Source organism: Melanotaenia boesemani, chromosome 7, assembly GCF_017639745.1.
Source record: "Melanotaenia boesemani isolate fMelBoe1 chromosome 7, fMelBoe1.pri, whole genome shotgun sequence".
NCBI classification, from domain to species: domain Eukaryota; kingdom Metazoa; phylum Chordata; class Actinopteri; order Atheriniformes; family Melanotaeniidae; genus Melanotaenia; species Melanotaenia boesemani.
The window spans coordinates 27,330,701-27,354,062 of NC_055688.1; the positions used below are offsets into that span (position 1 = coordinate 27,330,701).

General features: G+C 38.0%; 2 protein-coding genes across 12 annotated transcripts in view; both read left to right on the forward strand.

Annotated features, from left to right (window-relative positions):
* col23a1a (collagen type XXIII alpha 1 chain a) overlaps positions 1-16,305 on the forward strand; it is a 131,570-nt gene extending 115,265 nt beyond the window's left edge. For 2 of the 11 annotated variants that reach the window (XM_041991143.1, XM_041991147.1), the window contains 24 exons: positions 69-143; positions 1,576-1,692; positions 4,842-4,868; positions 4,965-4,991; positions 5,092-5,145; positions 5,234-5,293; positions 6,938-6,982; positions 7,067-7,144; positions 7,319-7,342; positions 9,876-9,920; positions 10,066-10,110; positions 10,282-10,362; positions 10,443-10,496; positions 10,751-10,825; positions 10,916-10,942; positions 11,029-11,088; positions 11,240-11,311; positions 11,397-11,423; positions 11,557-11,610; positions 11,842-11,928; positions 12,072-12,167; positions 13,388-13,426; positions 13,604-13,612; positions 14,162-16,305. In XM_041991143.1, coding sequence (XP_041847077.1) covers positions 69-143; positions 1,576-1,692; positions 4,842-4,868; positions 4,965-4,991; positions 5,092-5,145; positions 5,234-5,293; positions 6,938-6,982; positions 7,067-7,144; positions 7,319-7,342; positions 9,876-9,920; positions 10,066-10,110; positions 10,282-10,362; positions 10,443-10,496; positions 10,751-10,825; positions 10,916-10,942; positions 11,029-11,088; positions 11,240-11,311; positions 11,397-11,423; positions 11,557-11,610; positions 11,842-11,928; positions 12,072-12,167; positions 13,388-13,426; positions 13,604-13,612; positions 14,162-14,212 — 1,329 coding nt within the window. In that variant the 3' untranslated portion in view covers positions 14,213-16,305. Of the gene's footprint in view, positions 1-68; positions 144-1,575; positions 1,693-4,841; positions 4,869-4,964; positions 4,992-5,091; positions 5,146-5,233; positions 5,294-6,937; positions 6,983-7,066; positions 7,145-7,318; positions 7,343-9,875; positions 9,921-10,065; positions 10,111-10,281; positions 10,363-10,442; positions 10,497-10,750; positions 10,826-10,915; positions 10,943-11,028; positions 11,089-11,239; positions 11,312-11,396; positions 11,424-11,556; positions 11,611-11,841; positions 11,929-12,071; positions 12,168-13,387; positions 13,427-13,603; positions 13,613-13,720 lie in introns of all 11 variants that reach the window. The other 9 variants (XM_041991145.1, XM_041991149.1, XM_041991151.1 and 6 more) reach the window with 8 other exon arrangements.
* A 2,265-nt stretch (positions 16,306-18,570) lies between these two features.
* On the forward strand, positions 18,571-23,349 carry rack1 (receptor for activated C kinase 1). The gene is made up of 8 exons (XM_041989372.1): positions 18,571-18,782; positions 19,225-19,396; positions 20,994-21,141; positions 21,699-21,794; positions 22,022-22,132; positions 22,402-22,542; positions 22,748-22,858; positions 23,084-23,349. Exons 1-8 carry the CDS (start codon positions 18,674-18,676, stop codon positions 23,147-23,149), a joined length of 954 nt encoding a protein of 317 aa, XP_041845306.1. The 5' UTR covers positions 18,571-18,673; the 3' UTR covers positions 23,150-23,349.
* Positions 23,350-23,362: the final 13 nt, after the last annotated feature.

Consider the following 23,362-nt stretch of genomic DNA (forward strand, 5'->3'; position numbering starts at 1 on the left):
CTCCTAATACTCTTTTCCTTTATTCTCTCTTTCTTCTTTTTGTCACTGGTGCATCTGTTGCAATATAGATGGTTTTTCCCAGATATGACCATGGCTTTCTCGCTGGAGAGCAGTCCAGCAGCTTTCAGAGACGCTTTCTGAAGGTAGACCTCGACTAACAGGCATGTTTGCTTTTTAACACCTTAACCAGCCTTTCTTTGTCATGCTTCATTTCCCCTCTTTTATAGTTGTGCTTTATTAAATTCAGTTTTTTGATTTTTTTTTTATAGTTTTTTTTTCCACTGTTTTGTTAAAGTTTATCATTGATTAAAGGCATTTATATGTATTTAGTTTTCTAAAGCATCCAAGATGAGCTATACACTTTTCTGAAGACGCTCAATAAATATTTGTTTCTCATTACTTCCATTTCTCATGTTTAAGAAGTATAGAAAAGCCTTGTTTGTAAATGACAGTTCAAGCCCAGGCTGAATAGAGACATAATAATCGGTGCAAGTAAATAAGTTTTCAGTCCACACCATACTGCTTGCCTCAACAAAGCAAACCATAATGCGCCAGATGTCTGTAGAGATGAGAGGACACAGAGGAAATGTCGCCATCTTACTGCACATTCAAAGATGTTGTATATCTCCCGCAGTGGTGGAGATAGACATAAATGGTTTGTGGTCAGTATAAATGTAAGCGTGGTAGCCTCCAGATAGAAAAAAAAGTATCAGGTTTGGGTTTTTCAGTAAATGTCTTTTTTTTCCTGTAGAAAACAGAAAACAAATGACTCATTTAACAGACCAGGTTGTTTACATCTAATATTCCATGTGTGTTTGTATAAGTCAGCATGAGTGTGTTCATGACAGACAGACAGTAAACAAGCCTCATATTAATAAAGTTAAAGATTTGGGGATTTCGGCTGACTTTCAGTTCTTACTCTACTTTGCAGGAGCTCCTGGTTCACTTTGCTACAGAGTTTTTAATTAGCTGTTTAACATAGTGGACAAATAACTACTGATGATTATCTTAGAATTTGGTACGGTGTAGATCAGAGCTACAATTTTAGATTTACATTCATTAGTCGGACCATAAACACAGTTCAGAACGACTGCTGAATTCATTCATGAAACTTCCTCAGATTGTTATTGTTAGATGGGAAGTGTTAAAGTGTTTAAAGCTTCAACGTCTTGTAATTTCTGTCACAGTTTACATTAATGTTTGTACTGTCGTGAGGATTTGTTGTGCTCTCCACTTTGAGAGTCATCGCTTCATCACAGCAAGCATGGCTGACTGGAAAGTAGTCAAGTGTAATAAAAGGTCAAATTACTGTTCATCTGGCAGTTCTAAGACATCAGTTTTATGTAAGTGTGTTTGTTTATGCAGGTTTGGGGAGAATTTGAACTTATTTGCTGTATGAAAGTGCAGCTCTTTTTTGTTTAATTTCTTTAATCACTGATTGAGAGATTAGTTGTTTTTTTGCTTGCATGGACACAGATCAGCTGAGCCAAGACTAATAATTGTTTTTTTTTTTTGTTTTTGTTTTTTTTTAATTATGTATTGCTTTTGCAAATCATTTTTTTCCTCTTTCATCAGGGTGATCAGGGGCAAGCTGGGCCTGCTGGTCCTCCTGGTCCCCCTGGTCCACCAGGTCCTCGTGGCCCCCCTGGGAACACAGGCAAGGATGGGCCTCGTGGTCCTGCAGGAGAACCGGTAAGAAAATAGAGCATCTTTACACACCTCATCCCCCACCTTTAGTTACAGTTACTCTGCTGTTTATATCTGTCTGCCTATAATCTTGCCCCCTCTAACTGAGGTGAACCCATAAAGGCTGTGCTTTGTGTAAGTGTGGATCTTGGTACACATGTATTAAGCGGGTAAGGATCTTCACAGTGAACCTATACTCTCATTCTTCCGGGTTTGCCAGTAAGCTGTGGCTTACCTAAAAAGCTCCCAGAATAGCAACTCTGCTGCAAGCCTCATCTGTTTTGTGTAAGTCAGCGGCCACAAAGTTCTCCAAAACACCCCCCCAACCTCCCATTCTCCCACCCTTCTACCACAACTGTGTCGCCATGTTTGCTGAAACAGATATGGCACTGCAGCAAGTTCATGGGCAGTTTGCCGGCCTCGCCAAACAATGATGTGCTCCTGGCCTGTGGCGGTTTCTCTTGCTTAGGATTAACTTTCTGCCTCCCAGAGTTAAGTTCATATGTGCTGGCAGCTTCAAGCTGTGGTTATTGAACTGAAGAGAGAAATATTAAAGTTTTTGTTTATCTATGTTAAGGAATAATTGCTCTGTTACTCTGATCTGGCGCTAGACAGCAAGGGCTTCATGTGAAAAATGCAGGTTTCGATGTGGGTGAGTGGAGAACTTATACTGAACCAACGAAAGAGAAAGCCAGAACAGTTCAGAATGTGACAAAAAACAGACGAGTCGAAGTGAAGGGGCCCATCTTGTAACCTAGCAGATTGCAAATGTACTCTTCAAGTTGATTAAAGGCGTTGCAAAACCCAAAACAGCAAAACAAAGTGGTGTTAGGAGCTGCTCCATGTTGTGGGCAGATGTCTGAGTGGGCTGAGGGGGAGAAAGTGAGTAAGCCTGCCAGCATGGGTATCCTTGAACACTTGACATTTATATTTGCAATATGGGAAGAAATGAATGATTGACAGCTAATTTTTAATAAATTAAATATGTGGGCAAAACTATGCACCCACTATATTTCATCTAGCATCTAATTTCAAACATCATGTTGTGTAATTTTGGTAGCGTTTATAAGCATATATGCATTTGACACCTGAACTGATCCTCATCCAACTCTGTTCTGCACTCAAGATAAAAGCAGAGCTAAAAATTATTTGCAACGGTAATTTGTATCCTGCTGCTGTGAAAGAAAGATCAAACGATGAGGAGGAGTTAAGAGGGGTGAGAAAAGAGGTTAAAAGGGTTGGAGGATGGAAATGAAAGAGGACCACATAGCAGGTGAAGGGATCAGGATGACAGTTTGTATGAGCAAACTGAGCACAAGAGGAGGAAAACCAGCTGAGAAACATCTTCATAATACCAGCACATTATTGTAAAATATGAGGATTGACTGGAAAGCTAATAACCTCCAGTTTATAGGTGTTTTTTAAAGTGCACCAAGGGATCAAGTAAACACAACTACTTGATAACAGAGTGCATGTGTGTGTGTGTGTGTGTGTGTGTGTGCATGCTCAAGAGACACCAGTGACTTCTGCACAAAGGCTAAACTGTCTGCCATGGATGACTTCATAGCAGATGCCAGATATAGAGCCATTTCAAGCACATGTCTACCTGATCCCCACAAACAGACGATAGGTCTGTTTATCTAAATGAGCCAAATCCCTGTTGGACAGATGGACAGTGACAAGAAGGTGGAAATGAAATAATGTTTGTGTTTGATGTTGTTTGGATCTATGGTTTATTGCTCATCATATACAGACTCCAGGTCAGGGCTCCACATTCATCTCCTGCCAAAGACTACAAAAAAAGCATAGAGCTTTTAGGTACGAATGGGTACGGGAATGATCAAATGAAAAGAAAAAACATAATGAATCACATATTTAATGCTAAAGAGACCCCAGACTTTTCATCAGAGCCCAAAGTTCGCACCAAAGGGAGTTATTTTATCTAATATAAGATCCCGCCTCTAAACTCTCTGAAGTCCTTCTTTACTTAATGACATTGTTATGTAAGATCTAGTAGCCTATCTAGTAGCAAGTTTGGCACATCTACAACACAGAATGTGCAGCTTCCACACATGTTCCCAGTTTTGACCATCAGTTGATCCATCACAGCATAAAGTCTTAAAGCAACATGAGCTAAACCTGAATTTAGGTCAACATTATAGATAAGAAGTTGTTCTTAATGTTTTCCCTGGTTAAAATAAAGGTTTAATAAATGTGTAAGAATAAAAATAATTTTTAAATTGGTTAAAACAAAACAAAAGCAAGTCTAACACCTTCTAACATCGTGCTTTTGGATGCTCGACATCTAGTCCCACATTAAATGACTGCAGCAGTTGTGGGTATTTTTCACGTTCAGCTCCGATCAGCACTGATGGGAAGACAACACCAGGGTGCATGCACTAATTTTCAGTGAGAACGCTGCAGCTGGTGCGACAGGAGTGAGTTTTTTAATTTTTAGAACGATATTGACAGACTGTAACATCTCACTTGGAAACTCTGATAAAAACAACTTACAATTAAAATGAGATGAGACTACTAAATTTAACTTAACAAGACAGCAGCTCAGTCAAAAATAACTGACAACCCTGTTTATCTCAGTCACAGTCGTGCTTATTAGAAAAGCTCCTGTTCAGCACATCCAGTAAGACACAGTATAAAGATATCCCTACATGTTGTCATAGTAACAAGGGTTGCTCCTCACCTGCAGGTGGTTGAAGTGGCTACAGTGTAGCCTGCAGAGTACTGAGGGTAAATAATGTCACTGTCAACAAGAAACTATTCAAACCGGTTTAGTTTTGATTAAAAAAAAACGTAAGAACCATTTATAAATGATCTACCTGTGTTGTGGTCGTAGTACAGCATGTAGCTCACACTCTCAAATACAAATGCTTTTAGTTTGTATGGAATCATTTTCATACTCAGCAAGTCTTTTTGCTAACCTGTTGCAGCCCGTGTGGAAGCTTCCAGATTTGTTATTTACCCTTAGTCATTAATCTGGGTTTGTCCTTGACTTCATTAGCTTGGAATAAGCTCAGAAGAAAACAGTCCACGGATTTCTTGAGTTGCCTTATTGAACAATGACATCTAGTGGCCAAAATCTTATATCGCTCTGAGGTTGAATGCCTCTAAAAATGAGTTTCCTCTGTCCTCCTCAGGGTTTTCCAGGTCAGAATGGTGTTGAGGTGAGTGTTTTTCACACACAGTTGGAGTTGGGGGTTTTTTGTTTTTCTGTGAAAATAATTTTAAATATGTTATTAATATTCATGCTGTCACAACAGGGACCACAAGGACTGCCAGGGAAACCGGTATGATTATTAATCTGTTATTTATTACCTTAAATTTCTATCAAACACTCAGTCACACTTTGCACTTTTTAATATTTATTGAATTGTTTTCTGTTGGTAGGGGGAGGATGGTGTTCCCGGCTATCCAGGACCCCAGGGTTCTCCAGGACCAAAAGTAAAGCCCAGCTTCATGTGTTTTCAGTATGTCTTTCAAAATGTCTTTCCACAAACACACTATGAATGTTAATCATTTTCTGCAACAGGGCGAACCTGGTATTGGCGAAAAAGGAGAAAGAGGCATGGACGGACTCCCAGGATTAAAGGTAAAAGACTTTGAAGTGAATATTATGAAGGCAATTAATGTTTCTACAGTGGCTTGCAAAAGTATTCAACCTTTTTGCCGTGCTTGCAATTTCTTGTGTTAGTACCTGTAATTTAGGGATTTTTTTCTTTCTTTTTTAAGTTAGGGATAATACAATCTAATTTGGTGAAATTAAATGTGAAAAAAGAAAAACAAAATACTTGTAAAGTAATTTTATATACAAACAAAAAGAAAAATATAAAACTGTTTAGTGATGAGTGCATATTTCTTCACCCCCTTTGAAATGAACCCCTTGAAATAAAATTGATGCTAACAATTACCCTTGGAAAACATATAATTAGTTAAATAAGGTCCACCTGTGAGCAGTCTAAGGGTCACATGATCAGTATATACACCTATTCTGAAATGTTCCATGGTCCTCATGCCTCAATTAAGGAGAACCCCCAAGCATGTAAGATCACGCAGACCCAGGAACTTTCCAAATAAGCCAGGAACAAGGCTGTGGAGAAGTACAGATAAGAGTCCCATGGAGCACCACATAATCCATTATTATAAATAGGGCAGAATATGGCATCGCAACAAGCCTGCCTAGAGACGGACGTCTAACAAAGCTCACAGACTGGGCAAGGAAGACATTAATCAGAGAAACAATCAAGAGGCCAAAATTAACCCTGAAAAAGTTGGAAAGCTCCACAGCAGAGACTGGTGTGAAAGTCGTACACTTCACAAAGGTGGGGTTTACAGAAGAATTGCCAGAAAAATATCTGCTGTACCCCAGCGAACCCATCCAACTTAAACAAGTCAGGGGAGTTTTACTTTGAAGAGTACATAAATATTCGAGTGGCTAGATGTGGTGAGCTTACAAAGACATACCCTCAGATACTTGCAGCTATAATTGCTTGCAAAAGGTGGCTCTTCAAAGTAATGACTGCAAGGTAAATATAGAACTATAAATACTCATTTCAGGTCTGTTACACATAGTAAAAAAGATCAACAAAGGGGCTAAATACTTTTGCAAACCAAACAGGTGCTAGAAATGCACTTCCTTTCCGTCTAGTCTTTAAAACATGACCAAAATTATCCATACAATGAATAAGGCCTTAAAAATTAATATACACTCTTATCACAATCTCTATATTCCCAAATTATTTTTCAGTCATTTTTCTAGCTGCTGACCTTCGGACACACAGCTTGCTTCTCAACAAAGCTTAAAAAACACATTCCTGTCTGTCAAAAAGCTGATTTTGACATACTGCTGTTGGATTATAAAGCCTTAAAATGATTTAGGTCCAAATTGCATTTCATATCTTCTGGTGCTTTATAAACCTTTCAGACATCTCAGGTCATCTGGAACACGTTTGCTTTCCATCCCCAGAGTTAAAACTAAAAACCTAAAGACTGCCTTCAGTTCCTAAACACCATGTATGTAAAACATGAAAACAGTGCCGTTTGCGTCTGTATTTGATTCATTTAATGAAATTGTTTGTCTTTTTTCTCTTTTTACCTTTTTATTGTAAGCAACTGTGCATTATGTTTGAACGCATTTAATATGTTTTATGTAGAGCACTTTGAATTGCTGAACATGATTGTAAAGTCTAATAACTGAAGGAGTTATACAGTGATGTGGCTTTTACTTTTCACATAGGGTGACAAAGGAGAAATAGGAGAGCAAGGACCACAGGGGTCCATGGTATGTTTTTTATTATTATGAGAAAATATTCTTCTAATTAATATCTACTGGTTTAGATTAAGTGATTTTGTTAATCATCTGCAGGGTTATCCAGGTGAAAAAGGCGCTGCAGGCTCTTCGGACATTGTCGACTTTAATGGAAAACTTCTAGATGCTTTCCAGGTGAGTGATTTTAAAATATTAATGAGACCACATTTACAAACCAGTCAAATGTTTCATATGAGATTTAGCACTTAATGTGACAATAAAAATCATACGAACTGAATCCAGATAAGACAGTGTGGTAAGAAACACATTTCTACTGTTTTTAAACACGTTGCCGTTTCTGCTTGACAGGCCATCAACACCATCAGTGTTTCGGTAATCTACTGTTGTTGCTGCATGGTTTTTGATGTGATCAGTAACTAACACCAGTACTCATACTTGCATAAGCACATAACATGTGTGTTTCCTCTGCACATCACACCTGCTTCAACTGTCGGGTCTGTGTGTTTTTGTGGATGCCCTCTGCCCAGACCTTAAAACTTCAGATGTATCACATGTTACACTAGGGGCCACATCTAAAGAGCATTGCTGAAAGCTTGACTCTATCAGTCTCTTGCAAATTCATTTGTACAGCCTCAGTAAATGTGGATCAGCTGTGCTCTTATATCAGATGACATTTTGCTTCAAGAGACAATTGTGCAGAAAAATCAACAATATTTGACACATTGTTCTGAATTGTTTTGATGCTATGTAAAGTAATGAAAAAGTACACCATCTTTCAATGCTAACATTTAGACATAAAAAGAAATAATTTGGTCCTCGTCAAGTCTTCAAATGAAGTAAATACAATCCCTGATGAATTATGCCATAATGTAGGGCAGATGCAGTATTAGAAAAACTAAGTATTCCCCATAGAAATACATTTTCTTTATCATTTCATCATTCTCTCACATCATTGTGGAATAACTTTGGTCTACTCTTCGTTACAGTGTTGCTTCAGTTCATTTAATTTTGCAGACATTTGTTTATGCACAGCTCTCTTAAGGTCTCGCTGTAGCTTTTTAATCAGATCAAGCTCTAGATTTCTCAGTCTTTTCAGTAATTCTGTTATAAATTTGTTTCTGTGTTTGACTGGGTTATTTTTGTCTGAAAATGAGTTTGTGGTCTGCTCATTGACTACAAGGCATAAAGATCCTGTGGTCTGAAAACATTGCCAAATCATCACCTCTCCACCACCATGCTGACAGTTAATATGAGGCGTAGGTCCTGATGTGTGTGGTGTGTATCTGTGTTTAGGTTTTGACCAAACGTAGTGCTGCACATTATGATCAAACATGTCCACTTTGATCTGTCCACACAACATTGTTCCACAAGTCTTGTCTGCTATTTTTGTTGTACTTTATAATTCAGTTAATGTACACAAATGCATTTGAATGAAACAAACAACAAAAACTCTTTATTTAACCCCAATCACAGCCCTGCCCTCATACACTTGATCTTGATTTTATCACAGCATACACTACTAATAGAGTGGAGTGTGCATTTGATTAAATGCAAGTATGGACCATGTCCCCTTGGACCTGATCTGAAATGAGCTTCTGCATGCAAAGTTACAGCCAACAGCCTGATATAGTTATAAAGCAGGCGGTGAAAACACGAACCTGAGATGTTATCAGAAGCATAATCAGTCAGCACAAAGTCAGACACAGGGTCTCTGCCAGTGTTGTAAATTAACATTTTCACCCATCGGCCACCCAACTTGTGTGTTTTTCCACACACTTATTTGTGTCAGAAGCATTTCTTCATATTTCATCAGCACTGAAATGTTAGATAGTGATTAATTTGGTGTAAAACAATGCCGGAGATGTTTGTTGTTGTTATTCCCTTTGCAGTTTTTCCTGTGATTATTTGTATGGGTAGCCCTTACTTTCCAATGATGAAGGATCCCAGACCAAGTAGTGGTTCGTAAACGTCTCTGGTTTCCATGACATTCATGAAGAACAAATAAAAAGTTCAGGATTGAAAGGAAGCTGAGCACCTCTGAGTGGCAACACGGTTTCCCTTTCTATTACTTCAAGATGGCCAAGGCCATCAGAGGGAGGAGTAACAAGTGTAACATTGTGGATGTAGAGCAGTGTGATTTAAAAGGGCTGCCACACATAGAAGACTATACAGAACATATATGGCATGCATGTGCGTGCGATTCATCATCCATTGTTACTTACAGCCACCGTCACACTTTATTTCTCTATTTTGTTCTTTTTTGCTTCATCCTTCATCAAAACAATCAACAGAATGAGTGATGATTCCAGACTATTGTGTAGCACAAACCGCATTCAGCACTGTTTTACAATCTCTGAGATAAAATTGCTTCTAGTTGGTTTTGATTAACGTAGTTATGAAAGAAGTCATCAACTTTGTTTACTGTCAGGCTCAGATTGCGAAATATATTGTGCAGGTTCAGGCCATATGTTGAAGTTTTACTTCCATCTGCTACAAACAATGAGATTAAACAGCTGCATACATATACAACATGTCTAAAAATGACTCATCCTGTTAAAACAGATAAAGTTTCAGTATTTTTATGATTACGATGAGTCACATGACTACTTCTTCCTCACTGTTATGGAGCTTAAAAGCTGCATTCACATCCTTGTTTTGTTTACCAAACATTACTTTTTGAGACTCACAGCTCTCATCATGAATGGTCTTGACCATTGGATCCTGCTTTAGTCTGTACAAAAGGTTTTAAACCTAATTTGAATAAGTTTAGATTTGTGTTTGTAGTTGTTTGGTTTCACCCCTTAAATTGGCCCCCAAATAAAGAAAAAGAAGAAGAAATGCAAGTTTAAAAATAGATAAATAATTTTGAATAAGATTACATATATTCTTTATGTTTTCTCTTTAGGGGCCTCCTGGACCACCAGGACCTCCAGGCCCCCCCGGGGAAAAGGTAAGCTGTTCTAAACTCTAACTTGTTCATACTAGTATATGGTACTGATTCTGGCTGGTTGGGTCCTTGGATGCAAACAAAATCTCTTAGAAAAACCTGTTACAGCTCTGTAGTGAGCAAATCTTCCCTCTTTATCCTATGTAAGGGTGAACTTGGTTTACCTGGACCAGCAGGAGTGGATGGAGGAAAGGTACAAAACACATACACACACACAAATTAATCACAAACAGCTTAAATGTCTTTTTTTTCATCTTCTTCTTCTTAGTGTCTACTTTTTAACCTTAAAAATGCTGCTTTCTTTTTCACTGCTCCTCCTCATTATGCTCAATGTGCAATTTCCTGTTGATTCTTTACCTTTTAGGGACCCAAAGGTGACTCTGGTGCAACAGGCTCTCCTGGCGAGAGAGGAGAGAAGGGAGAGATGGGTCTGTCTGGACCTGCTGTAAGTTGTGACATTCACCATATTTTTCTGATGCTTCCAACAGTGACAGGTGAAAGCTAATCTTGCTGTTTGTTTGTTAGGGAGTTGATGGGCAGAAAGGGGAAAAAGGTGACTGCAGATTGGATGACAACCTGGTCAGTATAAGTCCCACATGAACACACCAGAGCTTGGTATACAGCACTGCAGCCATTTGCTCTCAGCTTAGAAGGAAATAGCATATATTGGGTGTACTTTATATAATCCTAGACAACATTTTAAACCAAACACTGCAAGAAAAAATGCATTCAATGTGCTTTGTTTTTCTATGATTAGTAATGGTCAATAGTCTTTGCTCAGGACTTCATTTCTAAGCTTCCTCTGCATGTTTTACTCTTTTAATAATGATCAGGTTCAGATGATTTCCCAGCCAGGCCCACCTGGTCCACCTGGTCCTCCAGGAGTACCCGGGTCCCCAGGATCCACAGTGAGTATTTGCATCAAAACCCAAATCTATACAGTCAAATAATTTTGCACCCATAGCTGTCACACACTGACGGCATGTAATGTGTTTTAGGGGCTGCATGGGATGCCTGGTCCGAAGGTGAGTCTGCAAGACCTGAATCTGGTTTATCGTGGAGGCTGTGTGACATATTTGGTACTTAATGTTGCTGTGTTGTCACTACAAAGGGTGAACCGGGACTCGGGATGAAGGGAGAGAAGGGAGATGCTGGTGCTCCTGGACTCAAAGTAAGTGGCATCTAGGCCATTATTATTATTATTATTATTATTATTATTATAGAGTGAATTATTTAGAATAGAAATACTTTATTAATCCCTTTGGAGAGTCCTCAGGGAAATTTGTTTTTGATGCAGTGACGATTACATGCTTTCACTGCAGGGACTGGATGGCCACCAGGGTCCACCTGGGTCTCAAGGGTTAGTGGGCCTTCCAGGTGCCAAGGGAGAAAAAGTATGATAATCTTTATCAATGTTTTCTACATTTCTCTGCTTATTTATTGATGAAAATAATAATAATTGTACTTGTGTCTTTATAGGGCAGATCAGGGGAGCCTGGGTTAGATGTGAGTTGTTTGTTTGTTTTGGGGGTTTTTTTTATTGGGACTTTAGACATTGATTTTATTAGTTGTACCATTTTTAATTAAGCCAAAGTTTAATCTGCAGCCAGTAATTAATTGTGTGTGCTTCTGTGTCCAGGGTTTTCCAGGTCTGACGGGAGAAAAGGGTGATAGGGGGGAGAAAGGAGAAAAGGTGAGTCCAAAACACAGAATGAAGTGTCTTCCTGAAAAGAAAAAAAAATGCAGGTTTGTTTATCTTCCTTAGCCTTTCACATGTTACTCTGTAGTATTTTGGACATTTTGGACCTTGTCTGGCCTTGCAGTTATATTGAGGTTTTATTACAAGGCCTAAACAGACTGCACCTGCAGTAATTTGTTGACTTCTGATTGTTAATGTCTAACTTCTACCTTCTTCATGTGCCAGGGTGACAGGGGAACAGTAGGGAAGAGAGGTCTGAAGGGTCAAAAGGGAGAACAAGGTCCTCCAGGCTTGGACCAGCCCTGTCCTGTGGTATGTTATCTCCACTGTTTACGTTCAGTCACTTTTCTCTTTAAAGATATTTTGGTTTTCGCTGTTCTCTGTTTCACTCTCAGTATTGTTTCTGTTGCTTTCTCTGAGTTTTTTCCTCATCTCTGTAAATGTGTAACTGACAGGGTTGTGATGAAACTAAAGGTTTGTCTGTGAAGGAAGGACTGTCTTTCCTTGAAACTCCTCTTCCTCCTTCTGGCCCTGAGGCCCCCTGTCCTGTGGTACAGTATCTTTCTTTCCTTCCTGCACTTCTCTTTAATTACTTGCATTGCATCTTCTGCATTTCTTTTATGTTCCAACAGTTTACCTCCTTTCTTCTTCTTGATAAAACTCTGAAGTGCATGCTGCCCCTCTCTGACAGTATTCACTGGAGAGGTTTCCACTGATAATAAACAGGAAACACCTTAGCTTTCATTGGATGTCTGTGGCTGATAATTGTCTCTGTACTCAAGTCAATAAAATGAGGTCTTCCTCATGTGAGAAGACAGAAAAGTTTAAATAAACTAACATTGTTCTAACTGGGCTTGAGAAAAGAAAAGAACAAAAAAAGAAAAGAAAAAAATAAACAGTGGGATTAATGAAAACAGCATGCATAAATTCGGGATCTACTCCTTCATGTTGGCAGGGTTAGCTGAGGGATGTTGCTTGAACTCCTTTACTGTGTATTTATTGGGACCTGCTGCATCTTGTGAGTGCACCTCCACACGCATCTCAGAGATGCCTCAGATCTTAAAGGAAAAAAATCAAAGTCCTGTTTATCAAAACAGACAAAACAGACTTTAAATAAAGTGGTTTAACACTATTATTTTTGGAGCAAAATGTAAAAAACAAAGTCCTTTAAATGGCTTGTCTGTAACTGTACAAAAATATCTACTGCAGCTGTTACTGAACAGTTAATAATGTGTTGTTAACCTTGTTCAGCTCTGACCAGTCACTAAGGTTAGCAGAACTGTTCCTAGGAGTTGAGTTGAGTTGAGTTTAGTTTGATTTGTCTTGACTATCTGAATCCATTTTTGAGACTTTCAGTGGTGCATTAGGGAGTTTTGTGTAGAATCCTTGATGGTATCTTGCATTAGGAAAACAAGAATAATGCAGCGGTTGTCATAGTTGACATCGGATGGATGGCAGATGTTTTTTTCTCTATTAAATGAGTTGAGCTTTCTATCAATCTATTTCTTTACATTCTGAATTGTTTTTTTAACTATAATTACATATTTATAGGCTCTTTAAATCATCTTAAACATATTAAGTTTAATCATTTTCCTGCAAACAATTTTTTATCAATCTAATTAAGTGATTCACAAAATATACTTTATATATGTGCTTTAATACAGAATTCACAGATTATAAATTGTTTACAAATGTTTTTTAATATTTTTAGCTTCTAAACACACTTTGCAGGTGTTTCTCATTTACATTTCCTTTCATTTTCACCCTGCAGGGACACGATGGGCTACCAATACCAGGCTGCTGGCACAAGGTGAGTCTATCATTGCAAAGGTGGATTATTATTATTATTATTATTAGTATTATTTTTATTATTATTACTATTAAAGCAGCCACCAGTTAGCAGAGGTTACAGTGAGGAAATATTAAAGTAAAATACACTGAGATCAACACTGCTGAATTTCCATGTATTGACTCTGATTTAACACAGGAGCATTTTGTAAGTATATTGCAGTGTTTATGAGCTTGTACTGCTAAAGCATGAATTACTGCTTATTTTATTGTAATACTTGAACACTAATTAGCCCTTACTATTTCTTTATTGCAGTGATCACTAACCAGCAGCATGGAGTCTGTACATATTGATATGGTATATTTTGCAACTGAATACTCTGCCAACAACTTTTTGTTCCCTTGTTTTTGTTTTATAAAATCGTATTATATAATATATTGAAATTTTGAGAACAAGGACATTTTTGAGTCTACGCTAACCTAAGATCCAGTGTTTTGAACCAGCCATGAACTGGCAGTGGGACTCTTTGAAGGACAGTCCGCATGGCAGTGCTGGAGTAGAAAAGAGCCTCACTAACAAAGTCTAACTTGTTTTAACCACGAAAAGGCTGATGGGACGTGTGCCAGTGCGTGCACCCATCCAGCCTTATGGACGGATGGATGAACGAATGGATGGACTTTTTTTTTTTTTTTTTTTTGCTAGATGGCGGAGTGTGTTGTCAGTGCTCTCTTGTCTTCTCCCTGTTTTCTAAAAAAGGAGGAAATGGCGAAGCAGAAGCTCAAACGCAAGCGTCTCTCTCAACCCTGAGAGGTAGCGAGGCCCAGTGGAGGAAAAGCGCACAGACTTGCAGGAAGCATGAGAGGGCAGATTTGGCTTTTCTGACGCAGAGCCGGCCATGCTGTGCCTCTGCAACACAATGAACACTCAGATCCTCCGTTACGGAAACTCTCCAGGAGGGGGCGACAGAACTCTGCGTTTCCACATTCACTTCAGAGGGAAAAACAAACCTGTTGCTGATGATGTTGCGCATGGGCTTGATAACCAGTTGATATGATTTGGGAGTCCACTGACGTCCCTGGCACATAAGGAAGGATTTACTGTGCAGCCACATTGGACAGGTTATGATGATTTATTTTCTTAGTCTGATGTAAAATTTAGTGCATGATCATAACAAGACCCAGTGTTGTTTAGCATCCTGACAGCATGTGTGACTTTTGTGCCAGATTGAAACCTGAAACAACAACACAATTATTTTAATTTTAATAAGCAGTCTTTTTTATGAGTCTTTTCCATTCGGGACACCTGTGTGTTGTTTTATTTCATTTTGCTATATTCTTTTCTTTTTTCAGTTACATTTTGCATTCCTGTGCATTGTGTTGATTGTGGGATACATAAGTGAACCCTGAAGGCCAGATCTGAAGGAACCATTTACAGTATTTGTGATGAATCAGTATTATTTGCCTTGGCACAAACTGCCCTTAACCAATTCATATTGACTGATCTTTGTGTTTTTAATGACAGACGAAGGCATGTTTAATTACCGGTACTGCTTCCAGTTTCAATGGAAAACGGTAGAAGTTCTTGCTGCTGACTTAAATGTGTGTTGTGTCTTTTTGATAAATTTTTTAATCAATATTAGAAATGGGCTGAAGGACTAACATGCTAAAATAAGACATTTCAATCAAACATACATGCAACAGCTGTTTCTTCGGGGTCATTCTTCATTTTTGTTAAGCAGCACACCTTTGACGTGTCAGTCTTTTGGCATTTTGTGTGTGTATGTGTGTTGTTTTTTTGTTTTTTTTTGTTAAAAATGAACTTTTTGTCATCAGGCGACTTATATTCTTTGTCATACATTTCTCAGATGGAATAATTTCTTTTTAAAGTACAGCAAAACATAAGAAAAACTAATTGTTTAAACTGTGTTGATATAATACTTAATATTTTCTCTCTCATATATTTGGTTACATGCAGGCAGGACAGAGATCATAAAAGGTTAAATATAAACATACACACGGGTAGATTCATGGGAAATTAAGCTGATGTTTTATGTATTCAACTCTAATGTTAGTTGCACTGTTTTTGTAGTTTGATTATAAGTCATCATTTTATGAGGCACAATACATATTCAGTATCAGTGTTTAACAAGATATATAAGCAATCGCATTTTTTTGGCACTGAGCTGTAACGTAACATGATCAATACCCATCAAAATACAGACGGCTAAATGTTTTCCATTTGGACAACCACAAAATATTTTCTATTTCTAATAAAATTAGATCATTGAATTCATCTTCATAAAAATTTTGTTGTAGTGACCTACAGACCGACTCTTATTTGAAATCTTCCATATTGCATTACTCGCATCTTGCAAAACACTTTGTTTCAGTGGCACAACATTTTTTTTTACTTAAATAGACTTTAGAAAGATTAGTGCAACAAATATCAAACATATTCAGTGACACATTTATGAAGTTACAGGTATAAAATATGTTGCATATCATTAAACTGAATTAAACAAGATTCATTATGAACTGTATGTGAAAGCAGGATAGTTTAATTTTAAACCTAATTAAAGTTTTGACATTATTTGAGTGTAAGCTGATGGTTATCTGTCACATCACATCATGTGTTTATTTCTTTTACAGATTCTGTCAGTGCCATTTTTATGGCTGAAATGAGTTATTTCATGGCCACAGTGTCTGATTAGAGTTTGATATGTTAGCTAATCTTATACCACAGTGTTAGCTTGACCTTGTCAGAATGTTGTTTTTTGTTTGTTTTATTTTGTGTTTGTGTGTATTTGGTTGTAAAAGATTTAAGCTATTTTTGTAATTACGTGTTCAAAATATGTAAAACATGAAATCTGGTCAAACATAGAAATAAACTCTCTAGTTTTATGGTGTCTTTTCATATTTTTATAATAGAAGTGTTTAAATAAAGTAAATTGACAAAAGACTGATGATATTTTAGAAGTAAAGTTGGATGAAATTTATTTATATAGTACTTTTCACATGCAGGTTAACAGCCACAAAGGGCTCTACAGAGACCTAAGAATGAAAGCAATGAATACAAGTGCATAAAAACACAGGCAATGAGAATAAATATTAAACATAGCATAAAACAAAAAGAGTTAAAAACATCAGAGCAAGTCCTTACATAATTAAAAGCCTGCCTAAATAAAAGCATCTTTAGCTGCTTTTTAAAAGTTACACCAGAATCAAAGCAGTATAAAGACACTTCCACAGTCTGGAAGCCCCGGCTTTAAAAGCCCTGTTCCCTCGAGACTTAAAATTGGTCTGTGGACCAGCTGACGTTAGACTGCGAGAAGGGGTGTGGATTTCTAGATCAGCAACTGACAGGGCTTGACCAGATCCATATCATCATGTTACAGTATTTGTACTGTGCTTGATATTAGCAGATATATTTATTCATTATTTTCTTTTTATTTTCTTATAAAAAAGAAAGCCAGTTTTTTGCTTACAATATTTTACTTTCACAGACATGTACAGTGATGATTTTCTTTATTTCTAATATTCTACTTTTTATTTAGATTAACACATTTAGATTTTTATTTTTTTTCTATTCTATAACATATTCATAGAATGAAGGAATGAATGAATATGATATATTTACATTATATAAATATTCTTAAAAAATATTTAACTATCATTTTATTGGCCTGTTTATCACTGAGGCAAACTTGGCATGTATATATTTATCAAATTTTATAATATAATTCTTGTTCTATACTGAGTGGCAGTTTATTGGAAGGCTCAATAATGTCCAATGAAGTGGCCGTATTGCAAATATACCATCTAAACAGCTTTTGAATAGGTGTCCACTAGTGGACACTAGCATCAAAGGGTTAAATAGTGGACAGCATACAGCTTTGACAGAAAGGAGAAAATCAGCTGATCATCCTTATGAGGTATGAGCACATAAATGTCTCAACTAAATTTTACAACAGTATAATTTTAGATATTAATGTTAAAATAAGAAAAGCAATTCTTGGAGTTCATGTGGTAGTAATCTGTATTCAGAAACCTCCTGTTCAACAGCCTATGCTGTACATATTACTCATAAATTGATTACAAAAAGCCCTTGCCAAGTACAAAGGCCCAAAAAGTCGAAGGAGCCTTGTCAAAGCCCTCTGGTTCAAGAAATTACATTTGTTTATAGCAAGGACCAACTTTAAAGAGACATAGAACAAGACAAAACAAATGCAAAATCTCTAAACCAATAGAAATAGTCACAAAACCACGGCCGATTATATTGATTCAGGGGATGTGCACACGTACGTTTTTGACTCCTAATAAGTTCTTTAGAGGTAACAAATGTAAAGAAAAACAAACAGACCAAAAAGAGTCAAACAATTAAGATTATGCTACAACCAATCAATCAATAAAAATAAAATAAATAAATAAAGAATAAAGAAAAACTAGACAAAATAAAAAATAGAAATTCTGGAAGCCATACACAAAAAGACTATGCAAGCTGCTTAAAATCCACACACACACACACACACACGCACACACTCACACATTATGAAAACAAACAGGTGCATAATTTTTCTGTCTATAGACAGAAAAATGACTGCAAAGGGATATACAGCTACACAGACACTAGAGTAACCTAAAATGAAGATAGAAATTACTGCAGACACACAGGAAGATGAAGAAGAGATTAAAACTGACATGTCAGTTTTTCATTACGTTTTCCCCAAACGTACTAATGAAAATACGGCTGAATCAAAATGTTTAATCGTGCCTGGATGAATGAAACACAATGAGACGTGTTTATTACGTTTCACCATTGTGAGTCTCAAAGAATCTTTTTTGTTCAAGTGCAACACTGAACATGTCTGAGGCAGATTATTTTCTAAATTATGTCGTTTTTTTATGTTTTGTTTTTTAACTGTTTATATAACATGCTATCTGTATCCAGGCTAATGAAGTTGTTGTCTATGCTTGTGTATTTACAGGTTTATTTAATTGTACTGTTTAACTTTGTTATGCCTGTAACAGAATGTTTTTAAAGCGATTTTTATACGTTACTTGTTGAGCATTTTGTTATGCCTGAAGGCGTCGCGAATGAAGTCCACATATCCCAGAATCCTTTGCGGGCCTCTCACGCCCTCATAGTTTTAGCATCCGGGTCTGCACTTCCTTTTCCTCCGTGCCTAGATGCGATGAGGACTTAGGTTTGCCCGGACCTGTGAAAAATCCGAATCCATCCTTGTAAAAGGCACCACCGAACCTTGCCAAAATGACCGAGCAGATGACAGTGAGGGGGACCCTGAAGGGTCACAGTGGATGGGTCACTCAGATCGCCACTACGCCCCAGTACCCCGACATGATTCTGTCGGCGTCCCGAGGTGAGGCTTCCCCCGCCGGCTCTGCCAACATGGCTACAGTTAGCATTGACCAGCTAGCTAATGTTCTAGTAATGTTAAACAAAGTGCAGCCGTGGTGCAGGGCAGCTGCGCAATATTTACAACCATTTAATCGATTTATACGGTTCAAACACTTAATATTTAAAGCCTAAATAGATTTGAGCTAGCTAAAGCCCATGCTAACAGGCGTCATCCCTAAATGAAAGTTATCCACTTTGTGTTGTGACACGCGGTATAACATATTTAACAGTGACTTAACACTTATCAGTCAGCGTTATTAGTAATAAGTGGCGAGTACACATTGTATGATTTCTGGCCAAATATTTAACAGGCTTGACGTGTAATGGCTTATTGCTAACCCAACTTGCAGACGTTTCATTACCTCCTCTCCTTCAATTGCATTATGGTTTCTGTTTTTTTGCAGACAAGTCCATCATCATGTGGAAACTGACTCGCGATGAGACCAACTACGGCATCCCCCAGCGCTCCCTGAAGGGCCACTCTCACTTTGTAAGTGATGTTGTCATCTCCTCAGACGGACAGTTTGCCCTGTCAGGTGCCTGGGACGGGACCCTCCGACTGTGGGACCTCACCACGTAAGTTGCAGTGCTGGATAAATGTTGGCGGTGTCTGTAGAGAACATAACATTTCATTGATGTGTAATAATTTTTCAAAAACAGGGCAAAGAGTAGCTGGTTTGTAAAGAACGTGAACCTCCACTCTTGAGGATCAGTGTTGATTATTCTGCATTATCCAGAAAGTTGGATTCTCAAACCATCTCTGCCCATTTAATGTACTCAGTGGGATGAAGACGCAACTGTTTCCAGGTTTTCTTGCTTTCTGTTGACAAGTGCTTTGAGATGCATACCTATTTAATTGGATTTAACACTACATTAGTAGGCTAAAAATAACATACAGCTTGCCACTAATAACAGACTGTCTATAATGTGTAAATGTAGAAGTTGAGCTTGAGAAGATTTCAGATTCCAAATTCCCATTTAATGTAGCATTAGTCCCTGAAATGACTGCCAATATGGCAGTTTGTGAATCCAACATTTACCCCCAATTGAATCATAGCTGAGCTACACCATATATAAAGCTATCCTCCAAACTATAAATGGGTTGAGTCTGATTAACAAACACAATCTATTTTCTTTTGATGTTTTTTCAGTGTCTCACTCTGAAACCGTTATTTAATTCATTAGCTGCTGTTCACTAGGGCAGGGTTACTCAATTTGGTCCTATGAGGACCACAATCCAGCAGGTTTTCAATGTATCCCTGCTTCAACACACCTGACTTAAATTGAGTCATTGTGCAGAACTCCATAGGCTGATAGTGCTGCTTAATTAGTTTCAGGTGTTTTGAAGCAGAGATACCTAGGGAAACTTGCTGGATTATGGCCCTCGTATGACCGAATTGAGTAGCCCTGAACCTGATAGGCAGCTAGTTAAATTTCCTGTTCCAAGGGTTGACGGTTAACAGATTTTTTTTAAATAAGCCTCATAACTATTTATTTCTCAGTGTGGCTGCAAAGTTTCTTTGATAAACATTAAAAACTTTTGGTAGGTATGTTGGTGGAGAAGTTAGAATAAAATGATTGTACTTCTATTGGCCTTCAACTCTGGAAACCGTTATAGGTTTTTTTTTTAATTTTCTCCTTATGTAATTTAACTTTTTGTTTGTAGGAGATCCATGACTCAACATAACCTAATAACTGTTTTCACCATCTTTATTGAACTATGTCTTTGTTGTAGTTTTAAGCAGTTAGTTAGGGTTGTGTATTTTTGTGTTTGTATGTCTTCAGTGCAGACAATTAATACAACCAAACATGGTTGGGAAAAATAGACAACTCTTGCAACTTGAAATCCACACTGCTTCTATTAGCGTCTAAAATATATATTTTTTAGCAATTTTTTGGGGGAAATGGTGAGCTTTTTAAGCTATGCTGCAGGTTTTTAAAGCCTTGAGTTTCAACTGAAAATGTCATCATAATTCAACATCATGCATGCTCTTGTAATTAAATGTACTTCTAGAGTCATCAAGTTTAATGTAAACAAACTGGCTCTGAAAATGTTGCTCGACTCTTGTGTGTAGCTGTGTTTGATGTCATGATGTCAAACACAACAATGCTTTATTTCCATTTGATGATAAGAAGAAATGGTTGAGTTGATCAAAAATGTAACATTTTCTAGTGGTCTCACCACCCGCCAATTCGTTGGACACACCAAGGATGTTTTGAGCGTGGCCTTCTCTGCTGATAACCGCCAGATTGTGTCTGGCTCCCGAGACAAGACCATCAAGCTGTGGAACACTCTTGGAGTCTGCAAGTACACCATTCAGGTGAGCTGCTGACTGATGCTCCTGTTCAGGTAGCTGTCATGTTGTTGCAGGATGGAGATTTGATGGATGGAAATTCATTTTTAGTTTTGAAGCTGGTTTTGGACTAAATTAATATCAACTACATTTTAAGCTGATTTTAAAATGATCCTTCTCACCTGTCAGCAGTACATGGCAGTCATGTTCAGCGTGCATAAATATTTGAACTGATTGTACATGCTGTAGTCAGACAAATCTGTAGATATCTGTAGATAATTGGGGCGGCTGTAGCTCAGGTAAAGAGCAGTCGTCTTTCAACTGGCAGGTAGGGGGATCGATTCCAGGCTTCCACTAACTACATATCGAAGTGTCCTTGGGCAAGACACTTTACCCCATGTTACCTCCCGATGTGCCTATTGGGGTGTGAATGGGTGAATGTGATAAGTAGTGTAAAGTGCTTTGAGTGGTCAAACTGACTGTAAAAGCACTATATAAGTACAAGTCCTTTTACCATTTAATGTTAATGAGCAACGTAACAAAAGTAAACTGTTATTTTAGAATCTCTCTACTTCATTTTGCAGGATGAAGGTCACACTGAGTGGGTGTCTTGCGTTCGCTTCTCCCCCAATAGCAGCAACCCCATTATTGTCTCCTGTGGCTGGGACAAGATGGTCAAGGTATGTGAGGCCCCTTTATTTGATTCTTGGAGGTAAAACTTTCCTCGGGTTTTGCCTTTAAGTTGCCTTTCAACAAAATACTTACCTGCTCTGATTTAAAGATGTTTGCATGTATTATTCGATATTCTAAGTGAGATTTTTTGTGTGATAAAAAGCATAAAGCCTATAGTTGTGTATAATGGTGGTCTTATTAAAATGGATATGATGCTAACTATCCTTGCTCCTAGGTGTGGAACCTGGCCAACTGCAAGCTGAAGACCAACCACATTGGCCACACCGGCTACCTGAACACAGTCACCGTCTCTCCTGATGGCTCCCTGTGCGCATCTGGTGGAAAGGTAAGACTTTTATTATCTTACCACCACAGACTGTGTGTGTGTGTTCTGAATTCAGTTGAACACAGTTGGAAGTCTGGCTTGCAGGTGTTGGCAATGATGCAAAACAATCATTAAGTCTGTTTTTCAAAAAATGATGACACTAGAGGCTGTTTCTGAGTGATGCCTGCATCCGAGGAGGTCATACCTTAAAATGTCTGAGAATGGTTGTTATTGAGCATCCTGTAAAGTGCTGGGATATGATTATTGAAACATTCTCTTTGTTAATTCAGGATGGTCAGGCCATGCTGTGGGACCTGAATGAGGGCAAACACCTCTACACCCTGGACAGTGGTGATATTATCAATGCCCTTTGCTTCAGCCCTAACCGCTACTGGCTGTGTGCTGCCACTGGCCCCAGCATCAAGATCTGGGTATGGCTTTGTTAAAAAATGTTTTAAAAAAAAAAAAAAAGAGAATGATGCAGTATTGAGAGCTGTGATGAAACTTTTAATGTTAACTGTATTGTTTGATGATATCAGAGGCTGTTTCTGAGCTCACATTTGTTTTTGTTTTTTTTTCCTTGACCAGCAGTCCTTTTCTCATTTACTTACACACCATTTCTGTTCTCTCAATCAGGATCTGGAGGGCAAGATCATTGTGGATGAGCTGAGACAGGAAGTGATCAGCACAAACAGCAAGGCTGAACCCCCACAGTGTACTTCCCTGGCATGGTCTGCTGATGGACAGGTAAAAGATGCTAAACTCTGTAGGACACTAAAGCCAACTTGTCTATCCCATAAGTTGGTGGTTTTAGTCTTGTAATCCCCACTGATTATACCCATTCACTTTTAACTCTGATGTCTACTGCTGACAGTCCTGCAAATATGAGGGGCATTTAAAACACTAAGACTTTTAATGAGCTGTGAGAATTTTGATAATTGGTGTTAACTTCTGTCCCTTGTTTCTTAACAGACCCTGTTTGCTGGCTACACCGACAACCTGATCAGAGTGTGGCAGGTCACTATTGGAACTCGATAAGAACCCCTGCCTGAAGCAACTTTGAATAAAAAGACTGTTTTGAAAAGAACTTGTGCCCTCTTGGTCTCAACACTCTGATATTCATGGTTCTGTTAGATTATGTTTATACAGGAAGAATTTCATCCATGCTGTATAATTTTAGAAGAAACTGTTGATTTCAGGGGGAGGGATAAAAAAAGAATAAAGATTTATTAAGTGTGTTTTGACTTTGAC

Excerpts from the sequence above, each read along its gene's own strand:
- rack1 (XM_041989372.1), top strand. The coding sequence starts at position 18,674 with ATGACCGAGCAGATGACAGTGAGGGGGACCCTGAAGGGTCACAGTGGA. Across the intron at positions 19,397-20,993 it reads CGACTGTGGGACCTCACCAC|TGGTCTCACCACCCGCCAAT; the intron begins GTAAGTTGCAGT and ends AACATTTTCTAG. Across the intron at positions 22,543-22,747 it reads GCCCCAGCATCAAGATCTGG|GATCTGGAGGGCAAGATCAT; the intron begins GTATGGCTTTGT and ends TCTCTCAATCAG.